Source organism: Agelaius phoeniceus, chromosome 23 (genome assembly GCF_051311805.1).
Source record: "Agelaius phoeniceus isolate bAgePho1 chromosome 23, bAgePho1.hap1, whole genome shotgun sequence".
NCBI classification, from domain to species: Eukaryota; Metazoa; Chordata; class Aves; order Passeriformes; family Icteridae; genus Agelaius; species Agelaius phoeniceus.
This window is the reverse complement of record NC_135287.1, coordinates 632,545-659,454: the sequence shown is the minus strand read 5'-3', so window position 1 is coordinate 659,454 and position 26,910 is coordinate 632,545. Positions and strand designations below refer to the sequence as shown.

At 49.5% G+C, this 26,910-nt stretch overlaps 1 protein-coding gene and 1 long non-coding RNA gene across 8 annotated transcripts in view; one reads left to right on the top strand and one right to left on the bottom strand.

Moving 5' to 3' along the window:
• The first annotated feature begins 4,557 nt into the window (after positions 1 to 4,557).
• ST14 (ST14 transmembrane serine protease matriptase) lies at positions 4,558 to 26,367 on the top strand. Of its 7 annotated transcripts, XM_077189944.1 has the most exons (20): positions 4,558 to 4,598; positions 5,098 to 5,262; positions 14,898 to 15,057; positions 15,280 to 15,407; positions 15,958 to 16,028; positions 16,443 to 16,603; positions 17,040 to 17,075; positions 17,351 to 17,588; positions 17,718 to 17,857; positions 18,252 to 18,349; positions 18,818 to 18,927; positions 20,252 to 20,382; positions 20,633 to 20,737; positions 21,746 to 21,853; positions 22,243 to 22,356; positions 22,540 to 22,668; positions 23,048 to 23,234; positions 23,878 to 24,152; positions 24,456 to 24,592; positions 25,123 to 26,367. In XM_077189944.1, the coding sequence occupies exons 2-20, from the start codon at positions 5,257 to 5,259 to the stop codon at positions 25,282 to 25,284; spliced, it is 2,496 nt and encodes an 831-aa protein (XP_077046059.1). In that variant the 5' UTR covers positions 4,558 to 4,598; positions 5,098 to 5,256; the 3' UTR covers positions 25,285 to 26,367. The 7 variants fall into 7 exon arrangements, with proteins under 7 accessions (XP_077046059.1, XP_077046061.1, XP_054503352.1 ...); XM_077189946.1 differs by lacking the exon at positions 4,558 to 4,598 and having other exon boundaries at positions 4,921 to 5,262; positions 14,898 to 14,981; XM_054647377.2 differs by lacking the exon at positions 4,558 to 4,598 and having other exon boundaries at positions 4,921 to 5,262.
• LOC143695639 (uncharacterized) overlaps positions 25,590 to 26,910 on the bottom strand; it is a 36,197-nt gene continuing 34,876 nt past the window's right edge. Inside the window, exon 4 of the long non-coding RNA XR_013185036.1 lies at positions 25,590 to 25,835. This is a non-coding gene — a long non-coding RNA (uncharacterized LOC143695639). The remainder of the gene's footprint in view (positions 25,836 to 26,910) is intronic.

The following is a 26,910-nucleotide window of genomic DNA, read 5'->3' as shown; positions in this document are numbered from 1 at the left end:
TTTGAAGGAAAACAGCTATTTCAGTAAGAAAAGAAGTAACTGGATATAAATGCTGAGTTAGCAGGACACATCAGTTCAGCATTTTAAAGCAAGTGCTTTAATTACAGTCTATATGCTTCACAGTTTGGAGTGATAAAGGTTTTCTGTCCTGCTTTGCCATGTTTGGTACATGTTTTGCACATTTATCAATCAGGAGCATGTTTTGCACATTTATCAATCAGGAGCCAGCAGAAAGACTGTGGTGTGGGAGGGAGGTGAGACATTCCAAAGTCCTTTTAGTTGTGAAGTTAAAAGACTAAGCAGGCAACAAGCAAGTTCCTGCTATTGCTTATGTGAAAGAGCCTTTAAATTCAAAACATAATCAAGATAATCCTGCTATGTTCTGTTCATAATTAATAAATTATTAAATAACCTACAATCAAGTGCTGAAAGACGGTTACATTGTGAAGACCTTTTAATTTCTGTCAGTCCTCATGACTTTCTTGCTGGACATAGGAAGCTTTGGCAGTATTAAGCTTAAGAAAACAAGAAACCTTCATCTAATCCCAGAAGTTTAGTGTGTCTCAGGTGGTTGCTGCTGGTTTTAAGTGTCTTGCTGTTAAACACCATCCTACTTTTGAGCAACCTTTGCATCCCTGTTGCTTCTCTCAGATTCGTGCTCTTTTATTTTGAAGTCTGGTTTTGGGGGAAAAGAGCATCAGACACTGGATGAGCTTCTGATTTTGAATGGCCATGTGCTGGCTTGGGTAGGAAGTGTTTATCCTAGCTTTCACAAACAAAGTACAGCCTGTTGTGATTCAGCTACCACCTGTCTGATGAGTTGCTCCACTCTGGTTGAAAATTAACCCCTAAGCTACTGCAAGTCAAGAGCCCTTGTTTTTAATAAATAACTTTGAACTAGATGAGGCAGAAGGGCTCCTGTGGTTTTGTGGGGCATGCTGGGACTGGGGGAGGGTATCTATAAACTAGACTGTGTTCCAGGTGGTGTATGCTCCCACATCCTCTTGCTCTGCAGCCTGAAAGCTGTTCTGGGTGAGTCCTGCAGTAAGAGCTGCAAGGGCAGCATGTAGGGGAAGAGGGCCTAGAGAAAGTATTTATACTGACATTACCCATTTTCCACCTGTCCTGCCTGGAACTAAAGGGCCATTCAGCCTGATGAATCTTTATCAATACCTTTTCTAGTTTAAAAACTAAGTTCAGCCTGTTTTTGTCACAGTGAGATGCTCACTAGTTATCAAAGAGCCTTGTTTATCTCCTAAAAGCTGTGGATTAGGAGTTTATTTCCACAAAGAGAATATTGTGTAAAACCTGCTTTAAAAAACTGAGCAGGCTACACAAACAGCCACTAGCCATTTAAAACCTTTCTAAACTTTATTTTAATGACTGTTTTGTTTTATTTAAATCATGGGGGAAATCTGTATTTATATAACTCGGTAGGATGCCCTCATAACCCTGTGAGCTCACCTCAGGTGTTCCTTTCAAAAGAGTCATTAACTGGACATGTTTTAACAGTTGATCTTCATTTTGCCAATACCTTGGAAATCCTAGCATTGTTTTTAGTAAATGCAAAAACCTTGTTACTTGTTTGTCACATGGCAAACCTGAACCACCTCACAATAGACCCAATTCTTGTGCGTGCCACAAGTTGGGGACGTGGTGCCCGAACTCAGGACCTTTCTGACTGGGTGCTGTTCATCCTGTAGGACGGCATTCTGGAATTCAGACTTTGCCCCATAGCCTAAACACTAAACACAGCAGTTTCAGAGCTGTGGGGAAGGGAGAATGTGCTTGCTGGGTCCATGCTGGAAACATGCTTTGAGAGAAAAATTGTTTAATCCTGTACTTAACCCCTTTGCAACTGACTCATCTCAATCTGAGATTTATTGGACCCTAGTTATGTGGATAGACCAGATGTGTGTAGATCCAGAGGTGGAAGGCTGGAATCATCTTTCTTATGCTTTGAATTTCTCAATAAATAAATCTGAATTTCTCACCACAAGACTGCATTTGCAGCTGCTGATCCCTCCAGAGGGACAATTTATTTGACCTCTCTCCTGTTCCTGTACAGTGAATTACCCTCTGGATAGAGCCATTTGGTTTTGTGGGCTATTAAAGAAATTCTGCATGAGTAGTGCAAATTTGAGCTATTGAGGATTTAATTTAGGGATGACACAAGTGATGACACAGGTTATGCCAAGTGACCCATTCAATGTGGATTAGTTCATTCGGGCCTGGATTAATCTTGTACACGGCATCCTGCGTTGAGGCCTGAATACTGAAACTCAATCAGAGGTCTGTATTTTAAGAAGCAATTTGTTTCTTTATGTCTGGAAGCGTTCACCAAGCCAATTTGGTGAGCCTTGCACCCATACCTCCTAAGGTTACTTTTTCTCACTGTCCTCCAGTTTGCACCTGGAGCAGAATAAGTCACCTGCCAAATGCAAGATCCTTGAAGCAGAAACAGGCTGGTCCTTCAGAGCTCCAGAACCACGTGGTTTTGCAATGACACTTACAGAAGGTGCCAACCAAATCCCAGAGGAGCATCAGTAAGTGGTTGTGCTGACCCACAGCAAGGCCGTCAGGGCCTGGAAAGTAGAGAGCAAAGAAAGAAAAGAAGAGCAAACCTGCTGCAGGTCAGGGTGCTCTCCCTGCACGCTGACACTGCTTGAAGAGTTAACAGGGACCTGCAAGGTGCTGGCATTTTTTGGAATGTGGTAAGTGGCTTTAATGTTTCTATTTGTTATTCTGAAGCAATTTATGGAAACAATGGAAAATTTTTTGGTTTGTGCTTGGGGAAGCAATGGCTGCTTGATATTTACAAGACATGCATACAAAAATATGCTTATATATATACAAAAATATGCTTTATTACTCAAAAAAAAACCCCAAAAACCAAAACAAAACCAAAAAGGAATTTGCACTGAGGGCTTTTAAAATGCCTAAGCAAAGTGCTTGTAAGTCAGCCTGTGGTGAGAATTATTCTTGTGTACTCAGTTACACAGTGAAATTATGGATATGAGACAGTCACAAGCCTTCTAGTCACTGCGGCTTTATGAATGACTGACCTCCCTTTGCACTCCCTTTGTTTGTGTAAGGAAGTAAGTTCTGTTTCACTGGCTAGGAATGTCCTGAGTACCTTAATGACAATCAGTAACTTGGTAAGCTGAGCTTTTGGGTCTGTCAGTGCTCCTGTACTGAGAGTGTCTTCAAGTGGCTTCCAACTGAGGATGGCCCCTGAAATGGCTGTGAAGGTGCTGGTGCAAAGGTTGTTATCTGTCCTGTCACTTTTATAATTGCAATGTCATATGCAGCCTCTGTACTTTACCAAAAATCCTAAACGTAGCTGGTCTGTTGTTCCAGCCTCTGCTAGGACAGCTGAGAGTAGGGAACGTGTTAATGTGCAAAGCTGAGTATTTCCCAAAAAGCCCCAAGTACTTTTTTGGCAGAAAATTAGCACCCTGTTCCTTTGAAGGGCAAGGGGAAAGTTGAGTCTGTTTTCAGGCAGTTGTGACCAGGAGAGCCCCCAGTCAGAGGGATGAGTCCTTTGTAATTATAATTACAAAGCTGAATTAGGCTGGTTGACAGGATTTATTGTATTCTTATTTTTTCAACTTGTGTTGAGGTGAGTCAAAGAGATCTGGGGAGGGTGAAAGGGCACCTCTCTGCTTTAAGCTAAGTCGTCAAGGCCTCAGTTTACACATTTGCAGCTCGTTAGAAGACAAACTTTACCTGACTTGGAGCCTTGGGCGTGCCCAGTGGTTTCAAAACACACGGTGCCAGAAACCAGGCGGTCAGGCCTGTCCACTCTTGCATTTACAGTTTGGCTGGCAAATACTGCTGCTGCTGATTCAGAGCTCACAAAAGAGGTTCTCTGCTTTCTAGCGTTGAAGAGCTCAAGAAGGAGACCTGGCTCTCTTTATGGTCCCGGCAGCAAGGTTACATCCTAGTGTTTCCTAGTGCTTTGTATTCCTTTGGGAGCCCCATGATTGACAGGTGGCTGGCACCAGAAGCAGAGGCACGGGATCCTCCAGGATCCTCCTGGATTTTGGAAGCGATTCTAGGAGCTGTCTGGGGTGTGTTGGAGGCTGCCCTTATGCCCATGACATCCCTGAGATGGAGCAGGGCACTAGACCCCTTAGTTCTGGCCAGCTTTCACGATCTCAGGAGGACAAAGCTACTTCTGATCTCTGCCAAAATCATGTTTTGGGAGCAGGGCTCTCATTCCCGAGCTCGTGAGAGAAGCATTTGAGATCAAAGGAGAAGTTCCCATCCTAATGACACAGTAATCCTTGAACAGCTTTGGGAAGGGGAGTGCCACCTCCCTGTTCTGCCCCAGAGCAGTATGTAGCTAGTTGAGGGCAACTCACTACACTTTTCCAGCTCCCATTCTCCACAGTCAGTAATTATTCTCTTGCGTTGCAGATAGAGAGGCTGGATTAGCCCAAGGTGGCTGTGCCCATCCCCAGCGGTCCCCAGCCTTTGCTCTGGGGGCTGCCTGTTCAGCCGGAAAGCACAGCGCTGCTGGATGACGTTCTCCTCTCCTCCCACTGAATCAGCCTTTTATTTACTCTTTGGAATGCAAAGTAACAGGACACCCTGTGAGTTTTATCTCTCTCCCAGTCTTTTGTAATGCTTTAGAAGTTGCCGGACCGGATTGAGCTGTGAGATGGGGTGGTTTCAGGGTTGCCTGGCAGGAATCTGGGTGGGAGGGCACTGTCGCTGAAATTTGAATTTTGGAGTCGCGCTGAGAGTACAATCCTAGAGCCATACTACGGGAAGGAAAAGCCTTTGTCCCTGACTGAATCCGGCCCGTCGCTGGTGTGGATGGATGGTGCTCCTTTGCTAGAATTCCTGGCAACTGCCTTCACCAGAAGACTCCTCCCCCGCAGGCAGCCGGCCTTCATTCCTTCTGTAAGCAGTTCTTCCCTTCTTTCACGTGCATGGTGTTCCCAGGGCTGGGAGCTGATGCAGAAGGATCCTGCCTGCCCCGACAGTGTTTGCTGCTCCTGCAGCTGATCCTTATCTGGGGTTCGAGCTCAGGGTGATTTAGCTCCTGCAACTCGCACAGATTCTGACCAAGCCGGACTTGGTTCTCAGATTTCAGGGCTCGCCTTCCTCCCAAAACTCGGCTCTGTTCTCAAGATGCTGTTGTGGCTACACTGAGACAACGCGAGGAGGAGGAGGTGACAGCTTTTATTGGATAAACTGGTTCTAGCGGGAGCAAACAGAAGCTTTGCGGGTGGCTGCTGCCACTGCATGCAGGTGAGTGCCTTGAACTTTATGCTTTATTGCGTTTTCACCGTGCTTCGGCTGGGCTCAGCATCTTTCAGTCCTACATGGAAGTCTCTCACCAAAAAAAGCACGTGGCAGACAGGTTGGGAATTGTTATTGTATGTTTGGGGCTGTACACTGCCCAGGAGGGGACCTGCTCCCTCCACGGTGACTCGGTAATGGCTGCAGCATAGCCACGACGGAAATCCCTGTGCTCCAGCAACAGAAAAACGGGAATCCTGGTATTGAGGCCTCGAACTAGCCACCTCCCAGCTATATAATATTTACATTTTGCACATATATTGCTTGCTGGCTTTCCCCACGGTGACTGTGTCCCCTTGTTCAAAGAGGGCTCGTGAATTAGTTTGTAAAATGTCAGTGGCTTGAATGGCAGGAAACAGTGAGCATTCACAGCTCTGTGTCGAACCAGGGATTGCGGATCTCCACATTTTGCCCTCATCATCTACATCCCTGATGCACGGGTGTTTGCCTGCCATCAGCCTGGAGGAGATCAGTGGATGCGCCAAACAGGAAGAATGTGTAGAATGTAGGAGCAGTAGTTCAGCTGGGAGCAGCTGCTTTGTACCCAAAATATGCTGTTTCACGGGGGTGTTAAGACAGGCTGCAGCCAGGCAGGTAAGGGAGTGGCTGTAAAAACAGGGCTGGGCAGGGCTGGGCATCAGCGGGAGCGCTGAGAGCTCCTGACATCAGCAGCCTGACTAACACGGCACCTTTTCAAAAGGAGTACCTTAAATTCGGGGATGCTGCCTCCTGTGCCGTGTTCTGCGGTGGGTGGAATTCTGGCAGCTGCTGAGGGGGCAGGGAAGGCAGTGGTTTATGTGTTTCTACATCATAGCAGGCTCGGAGACCTCACTCCGTCTCTATTTTTTCCCAAAAAAAAAAAAACATCTGCAAAAAGCCTGCAAAACTTCTCCTCCGCAGGTGACCATGTAGAGCAAGGGGAAACAAAGGAGACTCAGCAAGGTATTTTCTGCGTGTGATCAGCAACTCTTGTTGTACCAGAACAAGAGTTCTGGGCAGTTTTAAGTGTTCAAGTGTTTAAAAAATTCAGTTTCAGGGCAGGATGCAATTGGTGTAAAAAGGTGTGGCTCAGCGGTGGGGTGGCCAGTTCAACTTCGAATGGGCATATTGCATATTCATACGGATTGGCACACGTAAGATGGAGAAAGGAAGAACTTTTATGTGAAAGAGTGAGTTTGATCTAGCTGTTTTAATCCTGACTTGCTCTTGAATGTGAGAAACCTAAATATTGGAATGTGTGTGTATGAATCATCGTTTCAAGAAAGGGTAAATGGTGAAGTAAGACTGAATGCAGCTTTCAGTGTTACAAATTCTTTTAAACCTGCATTAGAGTGTTCTCAGAACCCCAGTTCCTCCCTTCTCTCTCTGTTTAATATTAAACCACACAGGCCCCAAGGGCTGTTGCTATGTGAGCATCCCCTGAGTACCACATTTGGGTGCACACGCAGTTTCTGCAGCACTGCTGTGTTGTTCCTGTTGCATCTGGTCTCTGTTAGCCAAGAGAAAGCTCATTCCTACAGTGATGTAGTCTTGCTGAGGGCAGATTTCAGGCTGAGGAAAGGTAATATTTTGCTTATGAGTGTACCAAATGTTTTTGGGAGCATGAGGCTTGTCCCTGGGGTAAACTGTCTGTTCGTGCTGAGTGCCCTCTTTGCAGCAGGGTTTCATAGCATGATAATGTTGTCACCTGAGGAGGGATGAGACCCTGGATACACAAAGCTTTTCTTTAGAAACTGTGCATCTCTGCATGCCAGCCAGCCCTCCTACCGAGTGCAGGGCAGCTTCTCTTAGAAGACAAGATTTTTCTGGTTTCATTTGCTAAAGCAAAGCTTGTAGCTGAAGGATCTCTTGGATGTTGCAGAGCTGATGGGGCTTTTGGGCACGGTGTTTTCCCGTATTTCTGTGGAGAGGAGAGGCGGGAGCGGCACAGCACCTGCGGGGTGTTTCCGGCTGCCCGCACCTGCCAGGAGCGCAGGGAGGAGGAGCTGGGCGCGGTGCCCAGGCCGGAGCCACCGCGCCGTGGCGGCCTGAGCCGCGCGGCACTGCCCTGGCCATGGAGCGAGGCCCCCCGGCCAACGGTGCCGGCGTGCGGTACAGCACCCAGCTGCAGGTGAGGGCACACCTGGGCAGGGGAGCTCCCAGAACACCTGCCAGCCTTTGGCCGAGATGGCTCGTCCTCTGCTCGTCTGGTTCCTTCGAGCCTGGTGGGTTCAGGGCTGCTCTGGATCCCTCAGGAAGGGGGGATTCCAGCTCACCCTTGGGTAAGGTCAGGAGAATTTGTTTGGGGAACGTTGCTGAGCTCAGCTGAGCAGAAAAAAACCAGCTTTGGGGGAGTGGAGATCACCTGTCAGTGCCGGCTTTGGATCTCCTCGGTGTTGGTGCTGCCGTTGCTCCAGGGGTTTTGGTTTCAGCTTAAGCTAAGGGCAGTGGGGTTGTGAGTAAAGGTAAAGTCCATGCTAGCAAGCTATGTGCAGAGCCTGGCTCTGGGTTGTTTAGCAACAGATCCAACTAAACCTGTTCAAGCGTCGTAAAGGGAGGGCTGTGGGGCTTCATTAATTAACCACTGCATAATCCGCGTGTTCTGAGACCTGAGTGAGCTTCTTTTGTAGATCTTCCTGGCTGAGGGTCGGGCAGGGATGGCTGAGTTTGGGTTGCACCTCCAGAGCCTGTTCTGTGCCACAGAGCTGTTCCAAACCCAGGGCTTCGGGTTAAAGCAGGACAGCAGCATTTCCCACCCTACCTGCAGGCTGTGTGGTGTCTGTCTCTGAGGCCTGGTTTTAGTAGTTATTATCTCACAGCAACATAGGAGCTGCTGGTTCTGGCACTGATCAAAAAGCTGGCCTGCAGCAAGAAATTTTCCCTTGCCTCCTATCCCACTGTCCGGTTGTGTGCCATGACTGGGAGTGGGAAGGAGATGCTCTCACTGAAGCAGTTCAGCTCAAGCTCCTTGTCCCTGGCCAGGCTGGGGTGGCACCTGTGGGACACGATCTTCCCTGCCTGTCTTGTTCTCCTGGCAGAAGGTAGCTTTGTGCTCTGATTTGTCTTTATGCAGGACTGAGGGCTCAAGCGGGTCCCTTCCCTGGTTCTGGATCAGTTTTCCCCCTGTGTCAGTTTAAGAGGGACTGATCTGATCCAGAGCAGCTTCCCTGAAGACAGTACTTGCCCTCCTGGCAGGAAACAACCCAAGGATTTTGTCACACATGGACTGTTGTTGGACTTGGCCCCTTATAAACATGAGAGTGGAGGAAATTAGTGGTTTTGCAACATCTTGTGTCTCCTCCTGTGCTGGTAAAGGAGCTGCTGTAGTTCTTGGGCTGAGGAGAAGCTGCTGCTCTTCCTTGGAAAGGTGCAGAGTGTTTCCTTGGGGTAGTGGCTGGCAGGTGAGCTGCTGCTTGGGCCAGTTTGGCTGCTGTTGGTGCCAAAAGCAAACAGGGATAAGGAAGACACAGTGAGAAAAGGGCTGAGGCCAGACCTTTGCTCAGCAAACGAAAGATCACTCTGTAAAACCCTTGAGGGAGCAGCGAGAGTGTTTTTAGGGCCTGGCTGTGGGGAAGGTATCAGGACAAAGGTTCTCCCCTTGCCCAGGGTAGAATGTATCATTTCCATCCAAAGGCCGCTGGGGACAGACTGGGAAATAATATGCCCTGCAATATCTGGGTCATGGGCTGGGATGGGGAGGGAGCAGCCAACAGGGATGGGTTTGGCAGACAGAGGATTTCCTGGTTGGAGGTGCTCATGTTTTCCTTGCTGTTGGCTTCAAACATCGGAGACCCATGATCCTGATCCACCTCAGAACTTCAGGAATGAGTAAAGTGTCACAAGGATTGTGGAGGTTGAGGTCTGGGGCTCGGCTGCTTTGGTTAAGCTGCTGGAGGCAGTTCTGTTTTCCAGACAGTTCTGTCTGTACCAGGAAAGACATACAAGTGATTTAAATGAGCTGTTTGCATCTGTGGCATGTTTCTCTGCTGCTCTTGGGACATCAGTGTGTTGCAAGGAGGAATTTCATGGCCCCTAGGTACACAGATCAGGGCTGTAGAGTACCTTTATTCCCAGCTTCTCCCCAAGAGTTGCTAAGATTTAAGCGTAAAACCACAGAAAAACAGAAGCATGGTAGCTTTTTCTGAGCTGCTGTGATGCAGGACAGAGCTGCACCGATCAGCCTGGATGGCACAGCAAGCCAAGCCTTTGCTATCTCTGCAAACATTAACATTAGTTTCTTCTATAATAAACCTAAAGGAATTTGTTTTCTCATATGACTCAGGGTGGTGACAGGACAATCTGCTGTAGAGGGTTAAGCTCAAACTTGGTATGTGAAATAGGTGTGTGTGACTTGTATCTTTCACTATTGCACCTGCCCTCTGCGCCTGGAAGGTGCACAGTCTGGAGGACTCTGTCCTTGAGCTCTTGCCCCATATTCCCTTTCTAGTTTTGATGTCATAATTTTATAGCTTCATTGCCCTTAATACAGAACTGAAGACAAAAACTAATGCACTGGCAAAGTTTCTTCAGTGCTTTGCTGCCTGTGGTGGGGCAGCACAGCATGAATACACCTTATGTAAACTTCACTTCCCATGTGTGCTGTTTCTATATATTTCTTATCAAGAGTGAGAAGTGAGAAGATGATTCTTATCAGATCTTTTTCCAGAGGAGTTATTTGGGTTTGCAGCAAGAGTTGGTGCAGGAGTTGATTTAAGGATGGTGTAGCTGTACTTGAGCTACTTGGGAGAAGTGAGTTGCACATGCTGTTTACATTTGTTTTACTTTTTCCGATGGGTAACAGACTGTTTTCCCTCATACCAGCCCCACAAAGCTGGTGTGAGCTTTCAACATGATCCAGGAATTTTCAGCTTTTGAAAATACAACTTTTCTGGCTCTTTTTGCTGCACAAGCCCACCGTGTTGGTCTCCTGAGCTCTGAACTGGCTTGCTGGCTATGTCCTGAGACTGTGGCCCAGTCGACAGGTTTCATTCCTCTGGTTTCTCATGTGGTATTTGTTTTAGTTTTTATTGAACACCACCCGAGGCAGGTGTGGCTAAAAAAGGGGAGGTGGGAATTGCCTCTTGGATACACAGGCTGGGATCTGCAAGTTGTAATTACCCTCAAGAGTCTAACCATGCTGTCCAATGACTCTGCTTCATCTCTGACCTCCCTATGCCTCCTCCAGCCTGGCATTTTATGGGTTCCTTTTCTTGGTTGTGTACATGGTGTCAGACAGTGATCTTTTTTTGCTGTGAGATTTTATTTGGTTGCACACCTGCTCTTCTTACCTTCTATGATCTGGGCAGATTTGGCCCTGAGCAGTCCTGTGGCAGACCTGCAGAGTCTGGAGTTGGGAAAGTTGAGAGAAGTAGGTAAATCTCATGTCTGGTGCTGGATGAACAAAATTATCTGGTGTTCATAAAGGACGGGTGAAACTAATGGCCAGGAGCCCAGTCCTTCTGTGGGTCAGAATCCTGTAAACAGATGCAGAAACTCAGGGAGAGATTGAACAGCTGTTTATGAGGAGAGAGGAACAGTAAGGGGTTTGGTGCCTGGGACACATCACCATCTGGGAGTGCCAAAAAGGCAGAAACCAGCCTCTACGGGGGATGCTGATTCCAGTGGGACCCCTGCTTTGCACACATCATGCTGGAGAGCCATATTCCATAGCATATCCCAGCCTTTCCATGATCCCCCACTGCAGGAGAATCTCTCTGCTTTCCCGTAAGATCTCCAGTGCAGAGCTGGTTCCCACCACCCCCTTGTGCCTGCTGAATTTCCTGCTGACAGAATTAGTCACTTCTGCATCTGGTTTGTCCAGTTGGACAGAGCACAGTCACTGTCTAAAAATACATTGTGTGGCTTAGAGAAGGAGGAGTGGGAGGTCTGCTCTCCCCAGGACTGAGCTCAAATGCTGTGCAGAGGAGCAGGAGCCCTCCAAGTGCTCTATAAATTCATCTATGTGCACTTCTTTTCGAAGTTTCTTCATGGAGTTGGTACTCCAGGGGAAACTGAGTCATGAGAGAGCTGGGGCAGTGCCTGTCTGAACTTTTCCCTGGATTGGTTTTGCTGCCACAGCTGATGCTGTGACCAGTGTGGGTCACACTCCCTGTGTGGGGAGCCTGGCCATACTGGCAAGGACTGAGTGAGGAGGAGCAGAAGGAAGTAACTGCTGCAGTGACTAAGGCAGAGAGAATATCAAGGGAGGTTTTCTGTTAATAATGTTTATTGGAGCAGTTTCCTTGAGAAGGGTGAGACAGTGAGACAGTCAGACCTTGAGTCACTTGGGGCTAGAGATGGTTTCTGGAGGGACCATGGACAAGGTGAGGCCAGTACGTGTTCAGCTCCTCTCTACCCTCCTATCTGCTTGTAGTCGCGGCATAACTTCTGGCAAGTAACAGTGTCAGTGGCTGCTTGTGCACCTTGTACTGGAGGAAAAACAAAAGTAACCTTCCCAGAAGTCCCTGCACTCCTATCACTTCTCCTGTGTTGCTGCTGGCTCAGCTTTGGCGCAAGAAAAAACGGACGAGGGCACACTGTAAACTCACATGTTTAGCTTTTTCATACTATTTTTTTTTCCAAGGAAAGCAGAGAAATTGCCTAAAGAAAGAGCGCATGGTGAGTTTTCCTGTCTAATTTCCTTGCTCCCAGGAGCAGTGCATTTGCCTGTATGTGCTGGAGGCAGAGGAGGGCTCTGTTTGCCTTCTGATTTAATCACAGCAATGATTTTCTCACTGAGAGAGTTTTCTGTCTGCAAGGACACAATCTTTAGCTTAAAGGGGATGTTAAAATGCATCAGCCACATTGTTGTGCAGTGTCATACAGCAGGAGCTTCTGCTTGCTGCTGATTCTTATTTTTTCCCGGCAGTTTGGTGAAACGGAAGTGTATGAATTCTGCAGAGGGCTGAAGTCCCCGCAGCTGAAGAGTTTTCTTGTGGAAAATTGGTTTTCTTTGCAGTTCTTCCTCGCTGGCTCCAGGAAGTCTGCGGAAACTGATAGATCATTTAAGTGCCTGAGAATGTCTTCTTGCCATAGACTCCTGCAGATGTTAATAAAGAGTGAAATGCTTTGTTTCCTGCCAACAGCAGCAATGTTTTGAAGTCCTGAGAAGGCTCTGCATCGTGAGCAGCCCTGTGGAGGGAGAGAGGATGTGTTTGCATGTTTTGTGGCCAGTTTCTTCTCTTTACCAGGTTTTGGGGGGATTTATTTCATGATTGGAAAACTGGTAGGAGCTAGTTTGGAAGACAGTGTGTCAAATTCCAGGCAGTCTTGACTTTGAAGAATTTCTTGATTTAGGATGTCTCTGTGTGTTTAAGCTTTATTTTGTGTGCCATCTGTTTCAAAGTTTCCTTGGGTTATATTTTCAAGCTTTTCCTGTATGATCAGAAGCCAAACAGAATTCAGAGCATTCCCCATGGGATTGTCCTCTGCAGCCCTGCTAGGGCTCTTTATTTTGGAGGTGGGTGGATTTTGGGGATGGAAACAGTTCTTTCTGTCTAGCCTTAGGCAGTAAAACTCAAAAATGAACAAAGGCTCCTTCCCTGAACCGCCAAATGATAAACTGAGAGGATTCTGAGAGCAGGTGATATAAAAACTGGTGAGTTGCTCTGGTCTTGGTGGTCTTCTGGTGTTTGCAGAGGATTAAACTTACAGAGTCCTTGACAAAAACTCGGAGTAAGGTGCCTGCCACTTCCCTTTCTGTTCTGAAGGGCCCTGGGCAAATACCGCAAGGAGGAGAGGCTGTAGTGGGGTGTGGAGGGTGGGAGGAGAGCACAGGCATTGGGTGAAGAAAAGGGCAAAAGAAGTGGGGGAATGGGAGCTGGGCTTTCCTGTCAGGCAAGGCTGAGGAAAGATAAGATGAAGTACCTACTGGAAGTTCAGTGAGGAAATGCAGTAAAGATGGCTTTTTCCTTTTGTCTGTACAGCAGGCTCAGAGATCCCTATGTTAGCAGGATCCCCTTTGCTAGTTGTTTTTCATAGAATCCCAGAGTGGTTTGGATTGGAAGGGACCTTAAAGCCCATCCAGACCCACCCCCCTGCCATGGGCAGGGACACCTTCCACTAGACCAGGCTGCTCCAAGCCCTGTCCAGTCTGGCCTTGGACATTGCCAGGGATGAGGCAGCCACAGGTTCTCTGGGCAACCTATGCCAAGGCCTCACCACCCTCAGAGGGAAGAATTTTTTTTTCAGTATCCTGTCAAACCCTGCTATCTTTTCATTTCAAAGCCATTCCCTTGTGTTCTATCAAGCTATATCCCCCTTGTACATATTTTTCCTTAATTTAGGGGCTTGTGACATTTGCTTCATATTAACCCAAGCTGTTGGAGTGGGTTTGTGTGAGCCCTGGGCTGAGAGAGGACAGGCAGAGTCTGACCCTGTGTTTGTGGAGACAGCTTTACCCTTCTGGAGCACGGGGCACGTGGAAATGCCGCGGATTTGTGTGAGTCGGCACTTTGTGCTGTGGTGTCCATGCTGAGGTTCCAGAGCCCAGGAAGCTGCTGAATGCCTACTAAGGAGAAAATGGGAAGGTGGTGAGCAGAAAGGTGAAGGATCCTCCTGTTTTGGGCCATTGCAGCACGTGCAGAGCCCTTCCTTCCCAAGGGAGGCACAGATCGGAAGCAGATGTGGTGAGCTCTGGCCACACCACTGCCAGTACTGGCAGGAGAGGAGGTGCCAGGGTAGGCGTGGATCTGGGTCCCCATGATGTCCAACAGTACCAAGGATGCTGTGTGGGATCCTTGGAAAACATCTGAGTCTGCAGCTGTCCAAACCTTCCCCCCCCCCCTCCCCCCCACGTGAGAGGTACAGAAGCAGGGCAAGGATGGAGGAACAGAACAGAAGGTGTGAGAAACTGAAACCTTAGGATACCAATGGTTTTACAGCTGATATAGAGCTTGATGCTTCAACACATCTTCCACTTCCTCACTCAGCCCATTATGATGACAGCAAGAGCTGTGTCATTCCTCGTTCCTCTCTTCCACGTCTTGTCCCAGGAGCATGGCTGCTTGTGGGTTGTGGGGATGTTTTGTGTGTTCTTTTAATTTTTTGGTTTATTTCTTTTAACAAGTATTTGTGCTGGATGAGAGATTCTAAGCAGAAACACAGGAGTGCTGCTGGCTCAGGAGGCATGACAGAGAGCTGTGAAAAAGCTGTAAAGGAAGGAAGCAGCTTGATTTCTTCTATTAGGGAAATGCTATTTATAGCATGCTGTGCCCCATGAGCTCTGGGTGACACACCTGCACACAGCGAGCACTTTGTGGGGGTGAATTTTTCTCTGCAGTTTCATCTGCTGAGGCAGATCTTGGAGCTTGTGGGCTTGTGACCTGCCATGGTCACAGGAGGGTGTGTGGACTTGCCCCTAAGTGTGCTTGAAGTCATGACCTTATATTAGGCGCAGAAAGGAATTAGGTGTGTGCAGAAAAGCAAAGAAAAAACCTTCAGGGTTTGTCCTGCCATGGCTGTGGAGCTGCCAGCACTGAGGTTTGCCCTCAGTGCTGCTGCATTCCTTGTCTCCAAACCTGCTTCAGGCTGCTCTGTGGCTGAACCTCCCCAAGCCAGGCTTTGAGAACAGCTTTCTCACTGTCCTGCCTTCCCTCCTCTCCCAGGACATGAACAACCTGGATGAAGGGGTGGAGTTCCTCCCTGCCATGAACTCCAAGAAGATGGAAAAGCGCGGCCCAAGGCGGCAGGTGGTCATCACTGTCCTGATCATTGTTTTTCTGCTTGTCTCCCTCACCACTGGCCTCCTGTTTTGGCACTTCAAATGTGAGTGTGACGTCTGGTGGGTGGTGACATGTAGGGTAACACCCTGGGAGCGTATCCGTCCGCATGGAAAAGCTTTGTTACCTGGTGTTGCTCACATGTGCCCTCTCAAGCTCTGGAGACACCATTTCCACCTCCCTGCCCCAATTGCTGTCACTGGGGATCTGCTGTGACACCAGTCCCAGCTCTGACTGCCCTTCCTGACCCTGAGCTGTTCTCTTCCAGATAGGAACACACCTGTCCAGAAGGTTTTCAATGGCCACTTGCGGGTTCTGAACTGGGAATTCCTGGATGCCTATGAGAACTCCAGCTCTCCAGAGTTCAGTATGCTGGCCAAGAAGGTGAAGAGCACGGTAAGAGATTTCTTGCCTCCCTCCTTCTACAAGCAAGGAATTTTCCTCTTGCCCCATGGCCATGGGGATATGCCATGTAAGATTCCTTGGAGCTTTACCTGCTCACTGTGTCACACTGGCTGGGAGCGGGGACCTTCTTTGGAGCTGGATCTTGACATCCCAGCTCCAGCCCAGTGCCATGGCATCTCCCAGTGCCATAGGAGCTGCCAGGGCACGTCCCAGAATCACTGGATGAGTCAGGGCCAGGACCTGAGGTAAAAGGGTGTCTAAAAGAGGCTGAAGCTGTGCCTCTTCCCTCAGACTTGGGGATTCATTTTCCCCAGGGAAGAGTGGGTGAGCTGAGTCAGAACAGGCTGTGATGGGCATCTCTGTGCTCTTCTGGGGCTCTCAACTCTCCTTCTTTCTTTCTTTGGCTCTGCAGATTCCTGCACACAGGGATGCCAGGTATGTGCCCTGGTTTTCCTTTGCAGGCTTGAAGCTCTGTCTATCTTCAGCCTTTCCCTTTTCCTCACTTCTAGACACGCTGAACACCTCTTTTTAACCCTTTCAGGTGGAGGAGATCTACAAGAATCATGCTGATATTGGTCCTTACCACAAGGAGACAGTAATCACTGCCTTCAGGTGAGTGTTAGGCACTGCCTGAGCCCCATCTAGGATGCCAGGATATCACATCAGCCATTTACCGTCCTTCCCAGGATGCTGGGATAGAAGTACCCCAGTAATCACCCTGAATGACACAGGAAAGGGTGAGCAGTAAAAAGTGACCTGAAAATGCATTTTGTTTTCTGCCAGATGTCTTGGGAAAAATCAAGGTGTGGTGCAGTGAACTGTAGTGGGTGGTGCCTGGCAGCATTGAGAGAGACTGCTCAGGCTGGCAGGAGCCTTTGCTGTTTGCTTAACTTGTCATAAAACTCTCCCTTCCCTGTGGCCAGGCTCCAAAACTGGCTAATCAAGTAGTCTGGCCCCTTCTTCTAGTGGTATTTGAGTCCTCCTATGTCTGTCCTTGCCCTTATCCCACAATTACCCTTTCCACAGTGAAGGCAGTGTCATTGCCTACTACTGGTCAGAATTCCTTGTGCCCAAATACCGGGAAGAGAGCCTGGACAGGGCGATGGCTGACAAGCAGAGCCTGGTGCAGAGGTGGAACCCCCGCCTGAGAAACCCCATGCTGAAGGTGGAGTCAGTCATTGCTTTCCGTGAGTATTGGTCTCGCTGTCCCTGGGCCTCTGCATGGGATCAGGTGGGATATTTCTCTGGAAGGAGAAGGTGCTGGTCACAGCCCTCTCATGAGAAAGCCAGCCCTGAGGGTGGTGTAAGGACCTGGATGTCACAGCACAGCTTAACGGGATGTACAGCCTAAAGGGGGCTGCACAGACCTGTATCCCCTTTGCTGAAATGCTCTGTGTTCTCCTCTGAGCCCAGGGAAGAGAGACAAGGATGAGTTCTCCCTCTGCAGAGGGAAAGTTTGCTCCCTCAGCTCCCAGAGGCCAGGAAAGAGCTCTCCTGCCAGTTTGCAGGGAGAAGTTCCACAAGTGAGGCCAGATCAATGACAGTCTGAGGAACAACCTCGGCTTTGTGACCAGGGATTTCCCATAGCCCAAAGGGTGATGTCAGCTCTGTTTTTTCCTGCAGCTGTGGACCCCAGCATAGCTCACTCTGCCCGAGACAGTAAGTACAGTTCTTCCATCTAAGTGGTCTCTTTAGGGTGGTGTTTCTCTTGCAGGATGGGGAAGGGTCTGGAGAGAGGTTCTCTGCATGCAAGGCAGACCCCAGTGTGATTCTTAGAGCTGGTTTGGGGTTGGACAGACTGTGGCATAGGCCTTGCTGTTATCCAGGAAGAGCCATCTGCCCTGGGATAGCCTGCCGGAATTATTCTGTGCATCCCAGGGAAAGGCAGGGCAAGGCTTCTTTGCCTTGTTAACTGTTCTCTACTCTCTGGGCAGACAGCTGCATGTTCTCCCTTCATGCCAAGGAAGGGGAGGTCACCAGTTTCACCACGCCAGGCTTCCCCAACAGCCCATACCCTAACAATGCCCTCTGCTACTGGGCATTGAGGGCAGATGCCAGTTCCAGCATCAGTCTCACCTTCAAGACCTTGGAGCTGGAGCCATGTAGAGATGACAGTGACTACATCAAGGTGTACGACTCTCTGAGCCCCGTGGAGCCCCACGCCTTGGTCAGGTGGGTGTTCCTGTATGGCACCAAGTCCAGGGTGATCCTGAGATCTCCTGCTCCTGCTCAGAGCTGAGATGTGCTGCTTGAGGCTCCCTGTGCAGTAGTGCCTTACGAATTCTGTCCTTTGCTTCCTAGGCTTTGTGGGAATTATGCCCCATCCTACAACCTGACCTTCCTCTCCTCCCAGAACGTCATGCTAGTCACATTGGTTACCAACAAGGAGGGACGATTCCCTGGCTTTAAGGCTGAGTTCTTCCAGCTCCCAAAGATGAAAGGTGAGCAGAGGCCTTGGCCTGTTTCCCCATGTCTCCCTGCCATGGGCAGCTGAACAGGGAGGTGGCTGTGGCTGGGGTCAGTTTGTCAGGGATGTTTCCAGGGCTGGAGCACCTGGAAGCAGGTGCTTGCCTTGCCTACGGTGTTCTTGACTGCAGTAAGGATGTTCCCCAAGGAGGCAAAAATGAGAATTATATTGGATTAGATGTGCAGATTGATGGAAGCACCTAATTGATCTCCTGGGTTCTCTCAAGCCTTGGAGCAAAGCTGCTCTCTCCAGAGAGTGACTTAACCATGTTAGAGACTGTTGCCACTGCCTCCAATGACAGCCTGCTGAGGCTTGGAAAAGCCACATCTAAATCTCTAATTTGTTATTACCTTCCTGTTTGTTTTTAGCCTGTGGTGAGACCCTGAAGGGAGACAGTGGCACCTTCACAACTCCCTATTACCCAGCACACTACCCCCCAGACATGGACTGTGTCTGGAACATTGAGGTGAGATGGGCCCTCTCTTTCCCTTAACAAGTCTGTCAAATGACCCTGGTCATACAGGACACGGTGCAAGGGAGCTCACAGCATCTGGGGCCCAGAGGCTCCAAGTCTGGCATGACTGAGGGAGCCTTTAGGAACTGGAGGCAAAGGCAGAAGAAGGTTGCAAGAGGCCTGAACCCCACAGAAGACCATGAAAAATCCTGTAACTTCACACAAGAAGTATGAGAATGTGGGCTTTGGGACATGCCAGTTACTGGCTGTTGACCACCCCTCTGTATGCCTGTTCCACTGGGGATTCTGGAGCCAGGGTGACTCTGACTTTTATGAAGCTGTTTCTTATCCTGCTGGAAAACTGATTTCCCCTTTTTAGTTATCTTCTGTCCTCCCCCAAGCACAACCTTCTTCCTGTGAAACTATTCCTTTTTTCTTGCTCTAGAAAGGAACAGCCCAGTGATGTGCATACTTTTGTAGGTTCCCTCTATAAAGAATGTGAAGGTGCGTTTCAACATGTTCTTTGTGCTGGAGCCTGGGATCCCAGTCACCTCCTGCACCAAAGACTATGTGCAGATCAACGGCACAAGGTGGGTGTTGGGTGGCTGAACCCATGGAGTGGCTTCATTTAGTTACACACTAGCTTGTGCTTTCCTTAATCTGCTGTGGAAACAAGTGTGCTGGTGCTCTGAGGGCTGGGAGGAGGCAGGAGGGTGCCCAGTGTAGCAGGCACAGGACCTGCAAGGCCTCCCTGGCGGTCAGCAGCCTAAGATAGGAAATGCTTAGTCATGATGACTGGACCAAAAGAAGCCCCTCTTCCTCCTTCAGACCCTTGTTATCTCTCTGTAAGACTATAGGTCACTTTTGCCTCAACCCTTACTATTGGACTGTTTCCTAAAACTCCTGTACCCTATATAAACCCCTACTTTTGCCCAATTCGGCAGAAGAGCTGTCACTGAGACCCTTTGCAGAAGATGCCAACAAAGACATCTCTGTGGAATCTCACACAGAGCTTCTTCTCTCTCTCCCTGCATCTGCCAAAGGCACTTAGCAAGCAAAAGAGCTGAAAATCACTAAAGAGCTGATCTCACTTAAGAGCTGAGCTTGCTAAGATTGCCTGCAGCCCTGGAGCCTGCCTGAGGGGCCCGGACAGGTTGTGCTTAACTGGACTTCTCTGTTTGGGACACCCACGGCAGTCATTTTCGGAGGAAACCCTGAAAACCCCACAGCTGCGTCAGCCCAGGACTGCCCCATGATGAGTGGGGAGTCCCACACTTGGTTCTGTGGTGTGCTGCAGCTGAACCACCCCTCAGATGCTGTGGAGCATCACAGCACATAGCTCATGTGTGGGAAGGCAGGAACATCTGGGGTGGGTTTGCTTGAACGAGCAGCTCTCCATTCTCAGGGCACTCATATCCTGTGATGCATTTCTAGATGCATTCCCCAGCCTGATATAAGCTGGGCCAGAGAGAAAACTTAGGATCTCAGAGGCAGGTGATTAATCTTGTTTCACAGTGTTTTGGACAAGAGAGCTGACCCTGCCTCGGAGAGAGGGTTTCAAAGTCAGCACTTGCCTCTGCAGTGCTGTTCACGTACGTGATCCATGGTGAGATGGGATCCTGCATGAGTCCAGTGTATTGAGATCAGACACATCATGGGGCAGGCAAGGATGTGGAAGAACTTGTTCCCAGTCATTCCTAAAGTCATAAGTTGGTGTTTACAACTGGCCCAAAACTTCTGCCAGCAGCAGCAGAATTTGGATCCTGAGTCCCAGCAGTCTGTGCTGGGATCAGACCTGCTCCCTGCTCTCCTGCCCTCTCAGCTTCCCGAGTGTGGAGGGAGACCAGGCATAGAAGAAGGTTTCCTTGGTGCTGACCTCCACCCCTTTGACTCCTCTTTGCTCTCTCCCCGCAGATACTGTGGGGAGCGCTCCCAGTTCGTGGTGGCCAGTACCACCAACAAAATCGAGCTCCGGTTCCACTCAGACCAATCCTACACAGACACAGGCTTCTCTGCAGAGTTCCTGTCCTACGACTCCAATGACCGTGAGTTGAAACCCTGGGGCTCGGGGGGGGAAGTGATTTGCCTGAGATGCAGAGCTGTCCCTCCTCTGTGTTTACACTGCCCTGTAAACTGGGAAGCAGCCTTTTCCAGGGGCATAGCAGCATGCCTTGCTTTCCTGAAAATCTCCTGGTCTTCCTGTTGTGTTCTGCAGGCATAGGAAACTCTGCAGAAGGGATGTAGAGGGGACACCAAGAGGGCTCATGTGTGGTTTTGTCCCTTTCTCCCTCTCAGCCTGCCCTGGCAAGTTCACTTGCAATACTGGCCGCTGCATCGACAGGAGCATGCGCTGCGATGGGTGGCTCGACTGCGTGGATGGCAGTGATGAGAGGTCCTGCAGTAAGTCCAGCCTTTGGTTTCTCTTTGGCACAGCAAGGAAAGGCCATGGTGCCCTGGGGTGGTTAGGCTTGTTCTGGGTAATGTGACTCAGTGCTGGCTGGAACCAGCACTGCCGCCCTCCTCCAGACTGGTGCACAATTTGGGATCCCTTCTCAGCCTAAGAGCTGTGGGCTCCTGCTTAATTCAGCCCTCTCCCAGTGGCATCGCCCTCTCTTTCCAGTTCCTTCCAGCTGGGAATGTGTTTTTCTCTGTAATCCTGCTGGTTGTGGGTTTGGCTGAGCTGAGTGGAGGGACACATTTCATTACCCAACCGTGCAGGCTTTGCAGAGCTCATCTGGAAAACCCATGGGACACACAGGAGTTGCTTTATGTAACAGGTTTTCCTCTTGGATTAGCAGAGCTGTCCTATAGTTAATGTTATTGTCCTGGGTCTGCAGTATATTAGAGAGGATGGGGTGCCCTGGTTTGGGAGGGGCAGTTTTGTGGGGAAGGATGTGCTGCTGGCCCATGATCCTGGTTTCTCAGGTGCTTTCCCACTGCTTGCAGCAATTGCTTTCCTTCAGTATTGCCTCTGGCTGTCCTGCTGTTGTGATGTCAGCTTCAGCCTCCACTACCTCAGACGCAACAGCTCCAAATGGCTTTGTTCTTCAGAGAAGTGGAAATACTGTGATGTACTGAGTGTATAGTGTATTTATGTACACATGCACGGTCCCGAGCTGGTTTCTGGGGTTCCCAAGTGCTTGCACACCCACTGGGAGAGCTGCCACGGTGGGTGGGTTGCTGGTGACTCCGCAGGTGCCTTTGCAGGCCTCTCCCCTAATTTCTAGCATTAGAACAGCCTTCCCAGGGGAGTCCCCATCCCTAGAGGTGTCCAGGGAATGACTGAACATGGCACTCAGTGCTCTGGTCTGGTTGACAAAGGTGGTGATTGGTCTCAGGTAGGACTTGATGGTCTTGGAGGTCTTTTCCAACCTAAATGATCATGTGATTCTTACTCTGCTCTTTCAGCCTGTACCGAGCAGCAGTTCAAGTGCCAGAATGGCTGGTGCAAGCCCAGGTTCTGGGTCTGTGACAATGTGAACGACTGTGGCGACAACAGCGATGAGCTACAGTGCAGTGAGTGACTCACCCTGCAGGCTGTTCCTGCGGGCACAAAGGGCTGAGGGCTGAAGCAGGCACAAAGGGGGTGACTAGGGTAATGGAGGCTCGTGGGGTGGAGGGAAGTGCCGTGCTGGAAATTAGCAGGCAAAAAAGCCCAGGCATGATGAGTGCTCACCTGATAAAGATGAATGAGAGCTCAGAGGAAAGAAGGATGAGCAGAGGTGTAGGAATAGAAAGGGCTGAATAACTGAGTAGTGGTGTGCAGTTTGGAGAAGAGATTGGAGACACAGTATTTTGGAGCTGCAGAGGCTTTACTTGTCTCGGGGAGGGGAGCTGGGCACAGCCGTGTGCTGAGGTGCTGCAGGATTCATGCCCAGCCCTCAGGAGCTGCTCTCTGTCCCCAGGCTGTTCAGCTGACAGCTTCAAGTGCGACAACGGGAAGTGTGTCCCCAGCACACAGAAATGTGATGGCAAGGACAACTGTGGGGACGGGAGCGATGAGGGCAGCTGCAGCACAGGTGAGGGTCGGCTGGAGGGTGACTGCCAGCAAACGCAGCCTCTGATGGAATTCCTTGGGGCTGGACACCCTCATGTGTGTGTTTGCATAGGGTGTAAATGCTCTGGGGTTGATCAGAAGAGGTGGACTTGATGTGACCTCCCCAGAACTGGGGCTAACCCCTGTGCCTCCATCCTGCCTGCAGCAGGCCAGACCACTGTCCCCTGCAAGGAGTACACGTACAAGTGCCGCAGTGGACACTGCATCAGCAAACAGAACCCCGAGTGCGACGGGGAGCAGGACTGTGAGGACCATTCTGATGAGGACAACTGCAGTGAGTGCCTCAGGAATGGGGGAGACATGGGACTCTGGGCTGGCTCTCTCAGAGAAACACCCCAGTGTGGCAGAGAGAGCCCCTGTGTATTTCTGTGCAGGAGCTTGATCTGGAAATATCCAAGCCACATTCTTTAATGGCCTGTGGGGTGTCTGTGTTATTCAGGAAGGCTTAGATGGGTAATACAGGGGCTTATCTCCCCTTTACATAGTTAGCCAGTAAAGGTTGTAGCTAATTTAGCATCTGTGCAGAGAACATCAGCCCTTCCTGACATGTGTAAACAGGGTATTTGTGCTGTCAGATGTCCTGGAGGGAACAGAGGGGAAGCGTTGGATGGGAACAGGAGAAACCAAGAACCCGTTCTCCTTCTCTGCCCTAGACTGTGGTCTCCGCTCCTATGTCAGGAAGTCGCGGATCGTTGGTGGGCAGAACTCGGACGTGGGAGAGTGGCCGTGGCAGGTCAGCCTGCACGTCAAGAGCCAGGGCCACATCTGTGGGGCCTCGCTGGTGTCAGCAAGCTGGCTGGTGTCAGCAGCACACTGCTTCCTGCCACTGCAAGGCATCAGGTATCGGCCTTATATCCCTGTGCTTCCAGGTATTTCACAGAATCACAGAATAAGCTGAGTTAGAAGAAACCCTCAAGGATCACCGAGTCCAGCTCCTGTCCCTGCACAGCACCATCCCCAAGAGTCACACCATGTGCCCGAGAGTATCATCCAAATGCTTCTTGAGCTCAGTCAGTCTTCATGCTGTGGCCACTGCTCTGGGGAGTCTGTTCCAGTACCTGACCACTCTCTAGAGAAAAGAGCCTTTTCCTGATACCCAACTTAAACCTCCCCTGACACAGTTTCAGGCTGTTCCCTCTGGTACTGTCACTAGGCACCACAGAACAGATATCAGAGTTTACCCCTCTTCTCTCCCTCACACAGGAAGTTTTAACTGCAATGACATCTCCCCTCAGTCTCCAGGCTGAACAGACCAAGTGCTCTCAGCTGCTCCTTATACGGCTTCCCCTCAAGGCCCTTCACCATCTTCGTTGCCCTTCTTTGGAAACTCTCTAATAGTTTAATATTCTTATATTGTGGCGACCAAAATCACAATATTCCAACACTGGCTCTGAGAGGCATTCCTCAAGGAAATTGTTTAAGGTAGTGAGCAGTGCTGTCTCCAAGATGAGGTCTCACCCTGTGTTTCATGGCCCCCATGCAGGTATTCAGACCCCAGCCTATGGACAGCCTACCTGGGGCTGACTGACCAAGGTGACCGGAGTGGCCCCAATGTGCAAACCCGCAAAATCAAGCGCATCATCTCCCACCCCTTCTTCAATGACTACACCTATGACTATGACATTGCTGTGCTGGAGCTGCAGAGCCCTGTCACCTTCACGGCTGTCGTCCAGCCCATTTGCCTGCCCGATGCCACCCACAACTTCCCTGTGGGCAAGGACCTGTGGGTGACTGGATGGGGAGCAACTGCAGAAGGAGGTGAGCACTGGCATGTGATTTGGTGCTGCACTGATGTATTTTAAACAGGTTGCCAGGAGAAGCTGTGGCTGCCACATCCCTGGAAGCATTCCGGGCCATATTGGACAGGGCTTGGAGCAACCTGGTGTAGTGGAAAGTGTCCCTACCTGTGGCACAGGATGGAACAAGACAGGCTTTAGTTCTCTTCAAATTCAAACCATTCTGAGATTCTACAAGTCTATGATTTCTGTGTTTCTTGAGGGAAAAACGGGGAGCTGTTTAAAAATGTGTATTTTTACTTAGGATGCTCTTCCATCTTGGCAGGCACAGGAGCCTCCATCCTGCAGAAGGCAGAGATCCGGCTCATCAACCAGACTGTGTGTAACCAGCTCCTGACAGACCAGCTGACGCCACGCATGATGTGCGTAGGGATCCTGACCGGTGGTGTGGATGCCTGCCAGGTAAGGCAGCACCTGGATTTAGTGCTGGTTATTGGTTATTAGGCAGGGAGACAGTCCTTTGCTCAGCCTTGCTCATCTGCTTCCACTTGTATTTACATTTTTAACATAAAACAAATCTGTGGGAATTCTCCTGGATTCAGAAAATGAACAGATTACAATGGGCACCAGCAGCAAGTTATGTCGATGCATGACTTACAACTCAAAAACTACAGCCCAAAACCACAGGATTTAGACTTCTTCTCACCAGATACGATATACAGCCATACTCCAACTTCTGGCTTTTATTCAGAGTCTTAGTTAGCAAGCCAGGCTGCTTGACTGGTATTTTATAGCTCTTTGTTCTGGCACTGTGGCTCTTACTGCCATGCTTAAATATTTGTTTCAGGGAATGGCCAATAAGTTGTAATGACAGCTGACTTAGACAGGGATTTACTGATCATTTCTTGCTCAGTTTTTGTGAGTGACTTTACCACTGTGCACGAGAGTGATCTATGGGGTTGGTGCTTATGGGACTGTGTGGTTCTGTGCAGGGAGACTCTGGGGGGCCCCTGGTCAGTGTGGAGCCCAGTAGTCGGATGTTCCTGGCTGGCGTGGTGAGCTGGGGCGACGGCTGTGCCCAGAGGAACAAACCTGGGGTGTACAGCCGGCTCACGAGCCTGCGAGACTGGATCCAGGAGCACACAGGCCTCTAAGGATGGATCCATGCCTGGACACCTCTTGGACAGCGCTGGCTGAAGACACTTGGCAGTGCCAGCCATGCACAGCCTCTACTGTGAACTTCAACCCTCCCTCTACCTCGCTGTGAGCGCCTGGGACTCCATGTGCAACCAGAGCTGATGGTTGGGTTTAGCCCTTAGTCTGAGAAATCTGTGTTTGGAGAAGTTTCCCTTGAGGGGGTAAGCTAGTTCAGCTCCCATGAACAATCTGAATGAGCCATCATTCAAGATTGCATATAGTAATAAATTTTTAAAAAATCTAATTAAAAAAAGACAAACAGTTTGTGTTTAGAGGCAAACTTTATTGGACAAGTTCAAAAACAAGGTTTCAGCATATATTCTAAGTCGTGCATTTGTTTTCAAACAGCCATCCATATCCTTTCTCTGGTGTTCAGCCGTAATGGATGTCTTACCATAGTTTTGGGGAGATTCCCTTTGGAATCCCTCCCTTGTCCCACACCATGGTCTCCTCCTTCTGTCCTCTGTCCAGCTCTGCTTCTGGCTTGGCCAAGTCCAGGATTGGGGGCCTGAAAGACAGATGTTGGGCTGAAACACCACTGCTCACCCTGAGGGAAGCCACAGGCAGAGCTCAAAGCCATCACTCATCCCAAAGAAATCCATGGGCAGGGCTCAAACACTATCACTTGCTATGAGAGAAGCCACAGGCAGAGCTGCTGGCACATGTGGAGACCCAGAGTGATTGGCATCACTGCATTGTGCCTTAACGTCATACTGAGCTGAGCTGATACAGCTTCTGCTGAGCCCCAGGTGCCTCTGGAATCACTGTGAAGAGCACAAGGGCTGCACTGAATTCTTCTTGGAGTGCTCCCTACAAGGACAACACCAGTCAGCTGTGCACACCAGCCTTACACCTATCTTATTTTTGTAAAGAAAAATGTGACTCGTGAATGTGCTGATTTTCTTTCTTTTTCCTCTGTAGTCTGTTCCTGCCCCAGCAAAGCACACTCCAGCTAAGTTAGTCCCTTCCTTACCTGTAAATACATTATTTTGTAAAACTCTCAGAACTGAGATGCTGCAATAAACTGGGATATTTTCTAATACTGTGGCTGTGTGGTTCTTCCTGAGCTTCTGTGCAAGTGTTCCTGAAACAGAAACCTACAGCACAGACCCCTAGCACTAAGGGGGAAGCTGAGCCTCTCCCAGTAAAACACTTCACTACTGTTCTGCACAGCAGCGCCACTGTGTGGAGAGAGATGCGGAGTCTGGGGAGAAATCTTAAGAAACAGCTGTGAGGGCTCATAGGAGGATGGTTTGTGCCTCAGCCCTCCCTGCAGAGTTAAGGAACATTCTGAGATCTGTGCTTACACAATGCTACAGCAACACAAAAGGAAGCATTTATTGTGGTCATTCTCTTGCCCAGGGAGCATCAGCAGCACTTTTGCAGCACTGAGCAAATAAAAGTACAAATGTTTGCATTCCAGTGTCCCACAGTTTGCAGTTAAGCTCCCCAGACACATGGCCCACTAAAAGCTTCCCTAAACAGGAGTTGTTATGGATGATGGTCCCCAGAAGATGCCTGGAATTACAGGATGCTAAAGGATGAAACAGTTAATGAGAAGAGCCCAGCAGCTGGGCCCCAGC